This window comes from Triticum urartu, chromosome 1A (genome assembly GCF_056163025.1).
Source record: "Triticum urartu cultivar PI428250 chromosome 1A, HENAU_Tu73, whole genome shotgun sequence".
NCBI classification, from domain to species: Eukaryota; Viridiplantae; Streptophyta; class Magnoliopsida; order Poales; family Poaceae; genus Triticum; species Triticum urartu.
In genome coordinates, this window is record NC_141873.1 from 522,248,726 (window position 1) to 522,264,822 (window position 16,097).

General features: G+C 45.6%; 1 protein-coding gene, 1 non-coding gene and 1 pseudogene across 3 annotated transcripts; 1 reads left to right on the forward strand and 2 right to left on the reverse strand.

Annotated features, from left to right (window-relative positions):
* Positions 1–3,299: 3,299 nt before the first annotated feature.
* Positions 3,300–3,372, reverse strand: TRNAR-ACG (transfer RNA arginine (anticodon ACG)). The gene has a single exon. It is a non-coding gene; the product is annotated as a tRNA-Arg (tRNA).
* Positions 3,373–4,095: 723 nt separating this feature from the next.
* Positions 4,096–4,687, reverse strand: LOC125537298 (uncharacterized). The gene has a single exon (XM_048700595.2). The coding sequence runs from the start codon at positions 4,610–4,612 to the stop codon at positions 4,256–4,258; it is 357 nt and encodes a 118-aa protein (XP_048556552.1). The 5' UTR covers positions 4,613–4,687; the 3' UTR covers positions 4,096–4,255.
* Positions 4,688–12,478: 7,791 nt separating this feature from the next.
* On the forward strand, positions 12,479–15,650 carry LOC125524920 (uncharacterized; annotated as a pseudogene). The gene is made up of 3 exons (XR_015608492.1): positions 12,479–12,577; positions 13,262–15,445; positions 15,512–15,650. The product of XR_015608492.1 is annotated as an uncharacterized LOC125524920 (transcript).
* Positions 15,651–16,097: the final 447 nt, after the last annotated feature.

Genomic DNA, 16,097 nt, shown 5'->3' on the forward strand with positions numbered 1-16,097 from the left:
ATTCATACATAGGCTTGATCCAATTATTCCTCTCCTATCTTGAAGCCGCCGCTGGCATCATAGTGCCACATCTGGTAGGTCGCAATGGCAATATAGCAAGATCCAACAAGTAATTCTGGACAAAACTATATGTTGACAAGGGGGGACTGGAACTCGTTTTCATGAATCGCCATCGATGAGCCCACCAAATGGCCCATAGGGTAACAATCATCTTAATGAACTAGCCCTCCCTCATAGAATCCATCATCTCCATCAGCCATAACCTTGCACCAACGTTATTTCATGCAATCAAATGTTCGACAAGATCTTCATCAACAAGTGACCAAACACACTTTGACATATTACAAACAATGTGTGCATGTACACCATGTATCTTCAGCTCTATTGCAGATTTGATAGCTACTGGAATCCGCCATATTTCTCTTCTCCCTCACTGCCTCGGTTGGGATCAAGTTGTGAGAAAGACGCCATGCAAAATTTCTGACTTTGCTTGGAACCCTCATATTTCACAATTTTTTCCACTGATTCTGAACCGATGACGCGTCAGAAACCGAGGTCCTACCTTCAAGCCATGTTTCCCTTCTCTTTTTAGCGTCGACTAGGAGCTTATAAGCATATCTAATAGTGAAGATATTGTTTTGATCGTAGTGCCATGCCCAACTATCCTCTAAGTTGCGAGTACTTAGGAGAATGTTGAGAATAATCTGCGCATTAGGAGTCTGGAAATATTCATTAACTAATCCTCTATTCCATGACTTAGACGATTCATCAATAAAGTCACTGACTCGACTAGGTGGACCGGTAGTTCACCATTGGAGAGATCTTAGCATAAATTCTCAAGGTAACCAGTTATCCTCCCACGCATTCACTGAATGCCCATTGGCAATCCTTCGAATCAGTCCTTGCTTGAGCACAGAGATACCCTCGTTGACAACTCTCCAAACCTAGGAAGGGTGGCTCCCCAAGTTAGCTTGCAAAACATCGCCATCCAGAAAATACATAGCCCACAGAAGTTGAGTGCGTCAGGATCTTGGACGAGCCTCCAAGCTTGCTTAGCAACCATAGCTAGGTTAAAAAGTTGTATCTCGAAACCCTAGCCATCCTTGATACTTGGGCATTGTGAGTACATCTCAGGAGACCCAAGCAACCTTCCTTTGCCCTCCTTGAAATTATTCTCTTTGGCTCTGCTAAAATATTGCCATTGTAAGCTCTGACCCCACTGAAAACTAGAAAGGGAAAAGGCCACTGATAGGCGTCGGTGCACCGGCCGAAATTTCGGACAGTCGCACCGCGCACAAAGCAAAAATATTTGTATGTAGCATTGTAGCATAAACCAAAAAAACCATGAAAGCAAAATTGGTGTATGTTTCCAGCATATTTCCCATATTTCTACAACTGAAAAAGCACTCTTGTAGCATTCCATCAAGAAACAGTAACAATTTCTTGGGTGTAGATTCCTAGCTTGTTTACAAACATTAATCACCAAATACTTTCATAAAGTAACTTGGTTGAAGCACCCCCGGTGCACCGTCGACGCTCGTTGCACGGGGTTGCACGAACGATAGTAGCCAGCCAACGCCATTTAATGGATTTAGCAAAAAAAACTCATCGGTCATAGCAAAAAAAAACAAAGATGGTTACAGCAAAAATCATCGCCGCCGTCTTCCCGGGTCAAATTTTCGCCATGAATGGATGTAGTAAAAACATCTCCGATAGTAGCAAAAAACAATTGTGGGCGCAACAAAAACCGTCGTCACCGCCGTCCCTGGTCGCATCTCCGCGATGAATGGATGTAGCAAAAAACATCGCCGGTAGTAGCAAAAAAAATATGGGTGCAACAAAAATCACCGTCGCCGCCGTCCCAGGTTGCGTCACGGCCATGAATGAATGTAGCAAAAAAAACCTCGTCGGTAGTAGCAAAAAAACAATTACGGGTGCAGCAAAAATCCTCGTCGCCACCGTCCCTGGCCGCATCTCCGCCATGAATGAATGTAGCAAAACAACCTCGCCCATAGTAGCAAAAAACAATTACGGGTCCAGCAAAAATCATCCTCGCCGCCGTCTCAGGTCGCATCTCTGCCATGAATGGATGTAGCAAATTTTCTCGCCGATTGTAACAAAAACTGACGACGATTGCAGCAAAAGGCCATCTTCATCGTCGCGGTCGTACCTCCGACTTGAATGGATGTAGCAAAAAAATTCGCTGGTTCCAGTATGTCGGGATGTTGGTTCCAGCATGCGGCCGCCACGGTGGCAGCTGGCCGGATGACGCATTGGAAGATGAGAGGAAAAAAGCAACCGTGATGCGCCAAGGGCATTGTGGTGGGCCGAGGAGGAAAATCCAACAACGCAAACAATGAATCTGTAGACGTGTTAGCCATAGAATCGTTGGGCGATCTAGCAGTACGGGAGCGACCGGACGAAGCTTCGGCCGGTCCACCGCCACATAACGTTTCCCAAGGGAAAAACAATTCCTCTTGACTCTGTTAAAATATTGTCATTATAGGCTCTGACCTCACTAAAAACTAAGAGGGCAGAAACAAAAATGTACCAAAAAGCAGTCGTGATGGGCCAAGAGCATTGTGGTGGGCCGAGGAGGAAAATCCAACAACGCAAACAATGAATCTGTAGACGTGTTAGCCATAGAATCGCTGGGCGATCTAGCAGTACGGGAGCGACCGGACGAAGCTTCGGCCGGTCCACCGCCACATAACGTTTCCCAAGGGAAAAACAATTCCTCTTGACTCTGTTAAAATATTGTCATTATAGGCTCTGACCTCACTAAAAACTAAGAGGGCAGAAACAAAAATGTACCAAAAAGCAGTCGTGATGGGCCAAGAGCATTGTGGTGGGCCGAGGAGGAAAATCCAACAACGCAAACAATGAATCTGTAGACGTGTTAGCCATAGAATCGCTGGGCGATCCAGCGGTACGGGAGCGACCGGACGAAGCTTCGGCCGGTCCGCCGCCACATAACGTTTCCCAAGGGAAAAACAATTCCTCTTGGCTCTGTTAAAATATTGTTATTATAGGCTCTGACCGCACTAAAAACTAAGAGGGCAGAAACAAAAATGTACCAAAAAGCAGTCGTGATGGGCCAAGAGCATTATGGTGGGTCGAAGAGGAAAATCCAACAACGCAAACAATGAATCTGTAGACGTGTTAGCCATAGGCTTCGGCCGGTCCGCCGCCACATAACGTTTCCCAAGGGAAAAACAATTCCTCTTGGCTTTGTTAAAATATTGTCATTATAGGCTCTGATCGCACTAAAAACTAAGAGGGCGGAAACAAAAGGCAGTCAACTCTGCTGGGGATCAAACCCAGAATCTCTGGTTTCGTAGACCAGCGCCTTATCCATTGGGCCACAGAGTCACTAACGAATGTAATCAAACGTTAACATTACACCAGCAGGCACTAGTTACCCAACAGACCTGACATCACAACGAACTAATAATCAACCAAATGTAGCTGCTCCTGCTGGTACACAGCCGATGCCATGGCGGCCGCGGCAAGGCCACGTCAACATGGATCTGACCATGTTGCCCTGGACGCAAGTTCCCAAGCCGAAGGCCATCTCTCCACCCGATCCTTTTCCCCTTTTGTGAACATTCCATTCCACCGGATATCTGGACCAGAGGCCGACACGGCCGAGCGTAACCGGGACTCTTCGCCCCCCTTTTCTCTCTCGTCCATGATCCTGTCATGATTACCTTGACTCCCCCAGTGGTTGATCAGCCCCACTTTGCGTTCAGCTCACTTATCTCTCTAAAGAAAGCGTCATGTTGTTCCCGGCTCCACCGGCCAAATTGATTAGCACATCTCTTTCCCTTCCCTGCCCAGCGAATCTATTCCCCCCTTGCCGACGGTCGATGAGTGCGCTCTACTGCACTACCTGCTCGGCGAGTGCGCCGAGTTCGTACTTCGTCGTCCCGAGCAGCAGCGATGTGTCTGTCCTTGTGGTTTGTCGAGGACGAAACGGAAATTGACGGCCAATTTGGCCACTGTTCACATGGCCGGTCACCACCCGGTTCGTACGCGCGCGTGGTCACAACTCGTTCGTTCGTTCGATCGGATCATCGCAGGGAGACAAGGAGAGACGAGACGAGACTCGAGAGGGAGTCACATTTGAACAAGAACAGTCTGCATCTTCTGTACAAGCAGCGATTTTCCGCCGAGACATGGACACCGACGTCGCAACTACCGCCACCCAAGAACAACAGCTACACGTGAACCGACGACAAGGAAAATCAAGGAGTCATCTGAGGCGCTCGGCCGGGTCGGTCAGCTCGCCGGCGGCCGGCTTGTCGGCGGTGGCGGAGGCGGAGGAGGGCCGGCGTCCTTCGTCGAAGTTCTTGGCGTAGCTGGCGGCGTCGTACTGGAAGGTGATCATGGGGGGCGGCGCCCTGGGGCTGGGGCAGCAGGCGCTCTTCCTCACCAGCCGCCTGAGCAGCCGCCTCCACGCCCGCCGCCCGCTGTCGCGGCCGCCGTCGCGAGACAGGAGGTGGAACCGCCCGGGGCTCCGGTGCACGGCCGGCAGCCACGCCGGGGAGGCCATGCAGCCGGTGAAGTAGGAGGAATGGCTCGGCGTCGACGGCTCACTGTCCATCTCCATGTATGCTGTGGCAGAGCGCTGAGGCAGAGCTGTGTGTGAGTCTGAGGTCTCAGCTGAATGTGAGTGAGGGGTTTTGATAAGGTTATATACTCGTTTCGGAGAGGGTTGGATTAGGAGGGAAGAGACAAACAAAGGGGGATGGTTCCAAATTTCGGTCACCACTTAAAAATTCAGAAGTCTCAGTTATTTTGTCTTTCGGTTCGGCTGAATAGCACTTCTTTTTAACTCCCACTGTCCATGTTTACTAGGTGCTTACAACAATTTCACCATGGGCTGTGCCCCAAAAAGCACACCACTAAAACTGCTTATAAATGTGAATCCAATGGTATCAACTTTATTTAGTAATATAAAATTTGTAGTATTTGCTGGAGCAATCCTTGACCCAATTTAAATTTTCAAAGGCGTGCACACGTACTAACTCATGAGTACGTATTTGTTTTGAACTTAAAGGTGGCCACTTGTTTATTAAGCCTCCTTGCTGGAAAGCTAGTCACCACATCATTAGCTGCAATCATGACACGAGTTTAAAACCTCAAATGTATCATTAGCGAGAGGACCGCCGCAATAGATGCCATTGCAACCGAGGATCATTGCTAGCAGCTGCATACTATCCCACAGCACACATACAGCTGCTACAGTAGAACACAATTGCACTGGTAGCACCAACTACACCCACTAAAGTTTGTACTCCTCTACTCAGAATCACTCGGACACAGGTACACAGCCCCACAATATCCAAGGGAAGGAAAAAAATGTCAATTAAAAGATGATTTTTTTTTAAAAAAAAGGAGATGTACCCGGCCTCTGCATCTGGCCGATGCATGCAGTCATTTTATTAATTATTCACAAAGTTCTTACAGGGTAATACATCAGTAAGCCTGAAACTACCATCTTGGCAACACCTGTCGCTACTCCTATCCCCGTGATGAATATCCAAGCCTAATACCAAACAGACATCGCTCCAACACCTAACATCTAATGTCGGATGCCCCATCCAGGCCACAATACTTGGATTGGGTTACAAACTGGTCCGACGCACTTTCAGTGGGCATCACATACACACGCTACAAGGGTCGTCACCTCCTTCATCCATTGATCCATCCTCAGATGAGATACTGACGCATCGACCTTGCCAGGGCTCTCAATCATAGACGCCACCACGACGGCAAACACCGCCGTCCTCCTGCGCGAGTCCATCGCCACCCATCGGACGCCGAGTCTCCACTGCGCCACACCGCTGAGATTCGCCGCCATTGATGTGTAAGATGAAGCACCGCTCCACCACCTATCGGCGCCCAACCACCAAGCCGTCCACATGTACGTCCAGCCGATGAATGTCTCTAAAGATGATGTCCCCATGGGGGTGACCATGAAGATGTCGCCATCATCTGATCCAGGAGGCCCCTCCATGCCTCCAATGAGGGCTACGATGCCCACAGGCGCCGCCGTCCATGGTAGCCTCCTCCAGAGATGAGGTTTCCCCTGGAAACAATGGAGCGATGGACGCCCAACCATTGCCTCCAACGAGAAAAACGACACCCACGGGCGCCGCCGACGATGGTGGCATCCTCACCCACTTCAGCAGCTAGGCCACCATCTCCTCCTCCAGTTGATCCGCTGCCGGGAAGCCACCGCGAGGCAACACCCACCAACCAGATCCTTTTGGACTGATGATGAAGACAACCAAAGATAAAGGAGGTCACATCGTTGTGTGACCGACGTCGTGGCCACACACACGTCCTCCCGAGGCGCCCGCTGAAGATCCACCGTCACAGCCACACCTCCAAGCCGCGACGGAGGGACGCCCCGCCGCCGCCATCATCCCCCCGCATGGGCTTTGCCCAGCCGGGATCCGGCGGCCGCGGGAGGGGAGGGGAGGCGGTGGAGATCGGGATCTGGAGTGGAGGGGAGGCGGAATATTTTAAAAGGTGATGAATGTAGGTTTTCACAAGGGTGATGAATCAGTACCGTTGACTGAAGAAAAATAATACTCCATCGGTTGCCGAATTATGAGATGTTTTAACTATTTTCTAAATTAGATGTATATAGACGTGTTTTAGATGTTTTTTTTGTGAAAAGACGTGTTTGGGTGTATTTGTTCACTCATTTCCTCCCGTCTATGTAATTTGTTCACTCATTTCCTCCCACTTCAGCAGCTAGGCCACCATCTCCTCCTCCAGTTGATCCGCTGTTGGGAAGCCACCGTGAGGCAACACCCACCAACCAGATCCTTTTGGACTGATGATGAAGACAACCAAAGATAAAGGAGGTCACATCGCTGTGTGACCGACGCCGTGGCCACACACACGTCCTCCCGAGGCGCCCGCTCAAGATCCACCGTCACAGCCACACCTCCAAGCCGCGACGGAGGGACGCCCCGCCGCCGCCATCATCCCCCCGCATGGGCTTTGCCCAGCCGGGATCCGGTGGCCGCGGGAGGGGAGGGGAGGCGGTGGAGATCGGGATCTGGAGTGGAGGGGAGGCGGAATATTTTAAAAGGTGATGAATGTAGGTTTTCACAAGGGTGATGAATCAGTACCGTTGACTGAAGAAAAACAATACTCCATCGGTTGCCGAATTATAAGATGTTTTAACTATTTTCTAAATTAGATGTATATAGACGTGTTTTAGATGTTTTTTCGTGTGAAAAGACGTGTTTGGGTGTATTTGTTCACTCATTTCCTCCCGTCTATGTAATTTGTATTAAATTATTCAAAACATCACGGTTGTACTACTCCCTCCATTTCTTTTTACTCCGTATATAAGATTTGGTTAAAGTCAGACTACATAAAGTTTGACCAAATTTATATAAAAAATATAAACATCTACAATACTAAAACTATATAGTATGAAAATATGGTTCGTGGTGCATCTGATAATATTGATTTCATATTATGAATGTTTATATTTTTTAATATAAAATTAGTCAAACTCTACAAAGCTTGACTTTGACCAAACCTTATATGGGGACTAAAAAAACGGAGAGAGTACCAAAGAAACACCCAAGCAGACTTGCTGCTATAAATATCAGCCCATTCGTCCAGGGTCCAGCTGTTTTATCAGACAAGCCAGTCCACTTCACGGACTGACGGAATAAATGAGGAATACATATCGAGGGCACGACGCGAGTGCGGATCAGATCCGGTGGTTGCACCCAACTGGAGAATGAGGATCATACGGAATTTATGTCCTGCAACCGCAGCAGCATGTTGCTAACGTGTAAACGAGCGTGCCGTGTAACCGAAAGTTGCATCCGTGTTCATGGCCGTCGTGATCGTCCTCGATCAGCTTCGTTTGGTTTAAACGAAAGGTAGTGCGGTGCAGGACCGGGAATGCCCAGTACTAGTATCTTTTGGAAGTTCTATACCAACCGTACCCTAGCTTGTCTGCCGCTTGTCTCTTCTGCTGATGAAGGGAGCTGGATCCAGTCCATCGATCGGGGTGGGACTGCATGCGCGGCAAAACCGTACCACTCCATCTCACAACTAAAGAAAAACAATCTAAGTGTTAAAAAAAACACAATCTAATGATATATTTCTCCCCTATGAGCGTACACAGTTATGCCCTGGTTTTATGGGCATCTTTTAGAGACCGAGCCGACAGACTTTAAGGTTGACAAAGTCATTATTGACACCTCATTATCAACGAAAACATCGCGTCCCACTGAGATGAAACAATGTGCTAAACATGGGGTTGATCTCCGACGAGCTGGAGATACAACCTCCTAACCATGCAACCACAAGTGATTCTCCATTGAAATGATATTTAACCAAATTTAGAAAACTATTAGTACAATAAGCGCCCACCTCTATGACAGTTTTTTCGGCTTATTTATTAGCTCATGGGTAGAATTAAGAACAAGCCAAATGAGAACTCAAAATATGTGCCCACCTCAATTTCTAAGTCCCCCCTCCCCTATTGTTTGGAAATAAGCTGGGAAAGAGGTGCTTCCTGAGCTTCTCTTTAAAGCAAACCTTTTCTTTTTCAAAAATACACCTCTCCCATAATACCAAAAATGAAGCAGGTCAACGACCCAAACCTTGAGTTAACAGTTAACCACACTTGCATCTCAAGAACAAATGAGCTTTTCCCAGAAGGAAGGTAAAATCGCCGCCCTCGGCACACTTAGGATGCAGACAATCGTAATATGTTGAAAATAGTGCCAAGGCATCAACACCAAACAAATCAACCTACTCCAACCACTTCGGAGTATATACGAACTAAAGAGAAAACCGAAGCCCCTCCACTTTGGACAATCCTTGCTTGAGCATCACCTCTATCGAACCACAAACATATCACCTTGTGGACTATAATCCGTCGGCAGAACAACATGAGACTTAACAAAGAGTGTGACATCTAAAGACAACACCTTAAAGGATAGATAACCACCCTTATGTTGATGTTGTCATGTCAAACCAAAAGGGCGACATCTGCTATCACCTCCAATATGAAGCTCCGAGACACCACCTTTAACAAGTACATCACGTCCAAGATACCCAGACAACTTGAACTAGCTAGAAAGTTAAATCATAGGTTTTCACTCAGAGAACATGATCAATACCATAATCCACCAACACCGCCGACCATCCGATCTCAACCTACTCACACAAAGAATTTTATGATAGGCTTCCGATGTGGGAATTCGTAGGGTATGGTTGTATCAGTTTTGATTCGGTCAATCTTAGGAGCAATTTTATTTGTACGGTTAAATATTTGGATAGAGACTATTCGAATCCAATTTCCTTGTCTAGTTTTGTTTAGTTTGATCATAGCTATATATGCATATGCACACGCACGTGAAAGGTGCTGCTAGTACATGTGTACCTTCTACGCGGGAAAAAGTACAACTGTAATTCATGCAAAGCCATCAGACTCGAAAAAATGTGCTCTTCCTTGTGTCCCTGGTGCGAACAATCGTTTGCTTTGGGAGTCTCACGCGAGTGAACATCGCCGTTCGCTCTAGTAGGATCACGCGAGCGAACGACCACAAGCATGCAAAGGGCCCATTGTCAGACCATAAAAACCTCCCTCCCCCGCACACCACACCCCCGCCTTCTTCTACACCTTTTCCCTCCTCCAGCCAACGAATTTCCATGCTATAACAAAGAGATTTTCCGTGCTAATTAAAGAAGAAATAATCACCATTCTATAGCAGAAAGAGATTCCATAGTGCAAGAGGAAATTGCCATAAGTTCTAGAGATTTGCCATGTCACATAATTGTAAGACTAATAGAAGAGGAAATTGCCCACATGTTCAGGAATTAGCATGCTATAGTAGAAGAAGTTGTCATGTGTTCAGGGATTGTCATGAAACAATATAAAATAATTGGCAAGTTATACGAGAGAAAATTTCCAACCTAATCACGAATTGCCATGTTGGTGGAAGAGGATTGTCATGCTGCAGCAAAAAAATTATCATCCTGCAATAAACAAAGTTGCCACATATGTCTATGGATAGACATGCTACAAGATGGACAAATGTCGTGGTACAACAGAGAATAATGTCAGGCTACAACAAAACAAATTGCCACACATATTCAAGAATTGCCATCTTACATAAGAGGGAACTGCCATGTTGCACCAGAGACAAATGTCACATATGTTTCAGGAATTGCCATGTTACATCAGAGGAAACTGACATGCTACACACATAAATTGCCTTGCTTTGGATAAAATAATTTGCCATCCGGATGTGATTTTGAGGGAGGAGGTAAGGGATAAGACACTGCTTGTGTTGTTCCCTCAATTTGCCATGGGGAGCAAACGTATTATGTCGTTTGCTTAGGGGTGTGAGTTGGAGCGAAAGGTGTGGCCGTCACGATTATCATGTGTTGCCGCATTAAAATTGGCGCACGCGCAAGGTCGGACATGCCACAAGGCGTTCGCTGAAGAATTCTAGTGAAGGACATGCTCAATTCGAGTGAAGTTTTGAAAGCAAATATCTGAGTAAGTGTTGTTGTAAGTGTCGCTCAATTTCATTCGGACGGCTTTTTATAAACTTGACAACCGAGTGAGGTGTTTGTTGATCTTTTTTTCAATAGAGGCACAGTCAGTGCACTCATTGGGCGTAGCCCCCAAGACTCCGATTGACCATTTGCAATCAGTTGGAGTCTCAGATATAAGTAAATTTCATCTTCATATATCTAGAACGGTTACTTTAGATCCATGGCATTACTCGGGTCATATATATCTTTCAATGGGGGCATGATTACTGGGTGTAGCCCCCGAGACACTAATTGACCGCTCGCGCGCGGCAAATGGTCGCGGAAACACCCGCTGGTGGGCCGGCCCAGTTCGCAGCATTGCTGCGCGTTGTTGTTTCATTTTGTTCGTTCATTTTTTCTTCAGTTTTCTTTTTCTGGCTGTTTCATGTTTTTCTGGTTTTTTGTTTGTTTGATTTTTCTTTGTTTTTCCTTTTTCTTTCCATTAATACACAGTGATTTTTTTATTAGTACTTGACGACTAATTTCATTTTTCATTTTTTTCTGTTTCGTTCTCTATTTCTTTATTTTCTATTTTTCCTTTTTTAGTTCTGTGTATTATACAAAGTTCATTTCGTATTTATATACAAAAATGTTCATCATATATCTAAGGAAATGCCCACCCTATATTAAGATAATATTCAACATTTTTTTAGAAAATGTTCATTGTACATTTCAAAATTATTCAGTGTATATCACAGAAATTTTTAATGTGCACTCAAATATTTTTAAGAGTAATTACAAAAATGTTCAATGTGTATTTAAATATTTTTCGGTGTATATCAAGAAAATGTTAAGCATATATTACAAAATTGCTCAATATATATTTAAAAGAATTCATAGTATATAAATAATTTCAAAAAAGTGTTCAAAATTTATTCACTTTAATTTGTTGTCAGTACAAAAAAACATTCTGGAATTAGGAATTTGTTCGCAATTTCAAAAAATGTTCACATTTTCTAAAAAATTGTTCACGGTTTTAAAAAGTGTTGGCATTTGTCAAAATTTCGTCGGAATTTTAAATTCTTTGTTCACAATTTTCTTGAATTGCTCAAAATAATCAGAAGATGTTCGGTACTTAAACTATCTCGTTGCATATCAATCAGCTAAACTTAATAGGTCAATTGGTAAAGGCTTTGAGTTCATGGGAGGGTCGTCAAAAAGTTTGAGTTCTCGCCCCCACAGGTATTTATTTCATTTTTTACGCACTAGAGTTATTAACCTCTTAATGGGCCGGCCCACCTCTCTCCGGACGAGTGACCAAGTCCTTTTGGACTCTAGTCGATGTTTTGGTACTTTAAAAGCCGTGGGCTTAGGCGCCATGGGCCTCCACAAAGTTTAGACCATTGTGGGCCTACCCATGGTAGGTATCCCTATCACTTAGTGAAGTTAAATTCCCTCAACAACAAAAGAAACTTAGTGAAGTTAAATTGTCTCAAAAAAAGACTTAGTGAAGTTAAAGATGCTTATGCAGGGCAATGCAAGTGTGTGGATGTGGGGATGTGGTACATACTGTTCAAAACTTCTGTATAAGCGTGAGCTAGCTGATCATCCCACTCAAAGTTCACACACACAGTCCTCTCACATAAACAAGACGACGTCAATGTTTGTTACTGCCGTGAGGTGCAGGGAAAGTGGGAAACTGCATGCCACTTGTGTGGAGCAGGGTGTACGTAACACGGCCCCGCGAGGAGGTCATCTTATTCTATGTAGGAATTGCTGTAAGCCAAAGGACTGAATCAATATCTTGACTGGAGCGGCGGTCGACATAGGGCGCGTGTGCCAATTAATACCACACGCAGATGCAGGGCATTGCAAGTGTATGGATGTGGGGATGTGATACATACTTACATAGTGTTCATAAACCTCTATATAAGCCCGAGCAAACGACTCAAAGGTCACACACACGCGCGCGCGCGTCCCTGCAGGCAGGAAACCAAGCAGAGAAAGATTGTTGTGGTGTATATGTTCAAGCCGAGCAAAGGTGTCTTATCCTCTACCTCACTATTTTTTTTTACGAGCTGCTTCTCCTACTTTTATTCAAGAAATATTTTACAACTAAATAATAATCAAATACGATATTTAAAAAAGTTTCAGTTGCCATATTATTAATTTAAATATTCATCTTTCGTAAAATCAATTCTCATTGAAATACATTACAAAAAAGGTTACTAGGTTCGGTTTTAGAAGGTTCATCCAGTATTAGTAGATGATACCTCCGCGTTTTCTGCCTGGTTTTACTTGGTAGATTTTCTGCGCGAGGTATCATTTACTATTATAAGAGTGTTTAAATCACTACTTTAGTAATCTAAACGCCCTTATAATAGTTTACAGAGGGAGTACTAGTTATCCATTGCTAAAGATGGTTGGAAGAATCCAACCAAGAGATTACATATTACTAGTACTGCCTTTTGATTTTGTTATCAGTATGCTCAGAAAGATGTAACCCTATTTGAGTTTGAATAAAACTAGCCATGATGGCCTTCCATAAAAAAAGTACTGCTTTTTGATTGCTTCTTTTTTGAGGCAACTGCTTTCCATATTTATATTGCTGAGAAAAAATGTGGATATGATACGAAAAAATAAGCATTGCCCTTCGAATGACAGTACTGTAAGCTTGTCACGGCATACCACAATATATAATGTCTAAGCTCTTAATACGTTGCAGGCAACAATGTCTTCTGATCATGAGGTCACACTCGCCATGTCCATAATGTTGCTGCTGTCTTTTGTGGTTCTTTGCTCAGCGGTTCCTGAGAACAACACAGAAGATATGCTCTCCCTGATAGGTTTCAAGCAGGCGATCACTTACGATCCATCGGGGATCTTGAAACACTGGAACAGCAGCACCACCTTTTGCCGATGGGAGGGCATCAAATGCAGCCGGAGACACCCAGGGCGCATTGTGGAGCTGCACCTCGCCGGCCTGAAATTGTCCGGCCAAATCAGTTCCTTGGTTGGAAACCTCACGTTCCTAAAGAAACTCAACCTCTCAACAAACGGTCTGTCTGGCCGGTTGCCCCCACTGAACCGCCTCCACAGACTGCAAATCCTTGACCTCGGCTACAACTCATTGCAGGACACCATTCCTGATGCTCTTGCCAATTGCTCCAAGCTGAGAAAATTATTCCTCTCCTATAACTCTTTTGTAGGAGAAATCCCACCCAAACTAGGCCTCCTCTCCAACTTATCCGATTTACGCTTCAACACAAATAATCTCACCGGAACCATCCCATCAACCTTTAGCAACAGTTCTAGCATACAAGTTATGTCTCTGTCATATAATCACCTGTCGGGAGGTATTCCCGATGAACTCGGAAAGTTACCAAGTATACGGTGGCTGGCCTTAGGTGGGAATAGGCTAATTGGTGGATTCCCACAAGGCCTACTCAATCTGTCTAATTCCCTTCGAGTGCTTGGCTTGGAGTCGAATAAGCTAGGAAACAGGTTGCCACTTAACATTGGTGACAGCCTCTCTAATCTCCAATGGCTTTTCTTGAACCGAAACATGTTCCAAGGGAAAATACCAGCTTCCTTAGGTAATGTTTCAGGGATGGAAAGACTGGAGCTGGAGAATAACAATTTCACTGGTGAAATTCCTTCTTCTTTGGGTAAGCTTAAAAGCCTGTACTATTTGAATCTTGGGGGAAACGGTCTTGAAGCAAAAGACGCCCAAAGCTGGGAGTTCTTTAATGTATTAATAAACTGTAGCGGTCTAAATATCCTTGCTCTAGATCGAAATCAACTAGATGGGACAATACCAGGTTCAATAGGAAACTTGTCAAATAGTCTTGAGATGCTAACTTTGGGTGGAAACAAGCTATCGGGTATAGTTCCCACAAGTGTGGCAAACCTTCAGTCCCTAATTAATCTGGGATTTGATTATAACAATTTAAGTGGAAAGATTGTGGAATGGGTTGGGATGCTTACAAAATTGCAAAGTTTAAATCTTTATCAGAACAAATTCAGCGGGCCAATTCCCTCTTCTATGGGAAACCTAACTCAGTTGACGTTGCTCTCTCTAGCACTCAATGAGTTTGAAGGTCCCATACCGTCCAGCTTGGGAATCTTCAACAGCTCACATTGTTAGATCTTAGCGATAACACTCTCCAGAGCAACATAACCCTAGAAGTTGGTGCCCTTAAACAAATCGTTGACTTACGTCTTTCATCAAACAAGCTTACTGGGGAGATCCCTCACATCTTAGGTCAATGTCAGAACCTGGTAACCATTCAAATGGACCAAAACCTTCTCATAGGAGACATCCCAGCATCTCTCGGGAACCTAAAGAGCTTGAACATGGTTAATCTCTCCCATAACAATTTGTCAGGAACCATTCCTGAAGTTTTAGCTGACCTACCCCTCCTCGACATGCTGGACCTTTCTTACAATCAGCTCCAAGGAGAAGTTCCAAGAACTGGAGTATTTAAAAATGCTCCATCAGTTTATCTTGATGGCAATTTTGCACTATGCGGAGGAGTGGTGGATCTCGGAATGCCCTTGTGTCCTGCTACTTCCCAAAGAAAAGGAAAGAAGTACTATTTGGTCAGAGTGTTGATTCCAGTATTTGGCTTCTTATCACTCATCATGTTGATTTCAATTATAACTCTTCATAAGAAGAAGAAGTCACACAGAGCATACATATCATCGACTTCCTTTGGTGGAAAATTCCCTAGACTTTCTTACTATGATCTAGCTCGAGCTACTGGGAACTTCTGTGAAGCAAATCTAATTGGCAGAGGAAGTTGTGGTTCAGTTTACAGAGGAAAATTGACTCAACTTGAAATGGAAGTGGCTATTAAGGTTTTCGATCCCAAGATGAGATGTGTAGATAAAAATTTCATATCAGAATGTAAGGTTCTGAGAAGCATTAGACATCGGTACATTACTCCTATCCTAACAGCTTGTCTGTCAATAGATAATTCAGGTAATGCTTTCAAGGCTCCAACATCGAGGAGCTAAGCCTTCCCAATCTACGGAGTACGCGTGCGCAAGGGTACGGCCACGCCACGCCACGGCAGACGATGGCGTGCGACATACGATGGCGGGTGGCGTACGCGGCCGATCTGGTGCATCGCACCGCCACGTTCCGCGACGGCGAGATCTTCCTCCGCAGCGACATCCAGCGACTCGCTCTCCTCGACTGCCGCGGGTGCTTGGTCGATGCGCGGTACGTTCACGAGGGGGAGCGGATCGATGTTGGAGGGGTCGTGTCCTTTCCATGCCACTTCGCCAAGATCCACGATCGCCTGCCGGTGATTGGGTCGTCTCACGGAGGGACGCCGGCGTGCGGGGATGGGGCGGAGTGTCGCGTCGATCGGGGGAGCGGTGCTGCGGTGCACGGGAACAAGGTGGACGTGACCGTGCGTGGCCCGCCAAGACCTCCACCACGACCGGATGCGGGCCCTGGGGTGCTCGGCCGTGGCCCGGGCCGCCATGGCGCCGATCTGCAACACGTGGGCGACGCGGCCATCGACCGCCCGGATCCGCCCCGAACTAGGGTT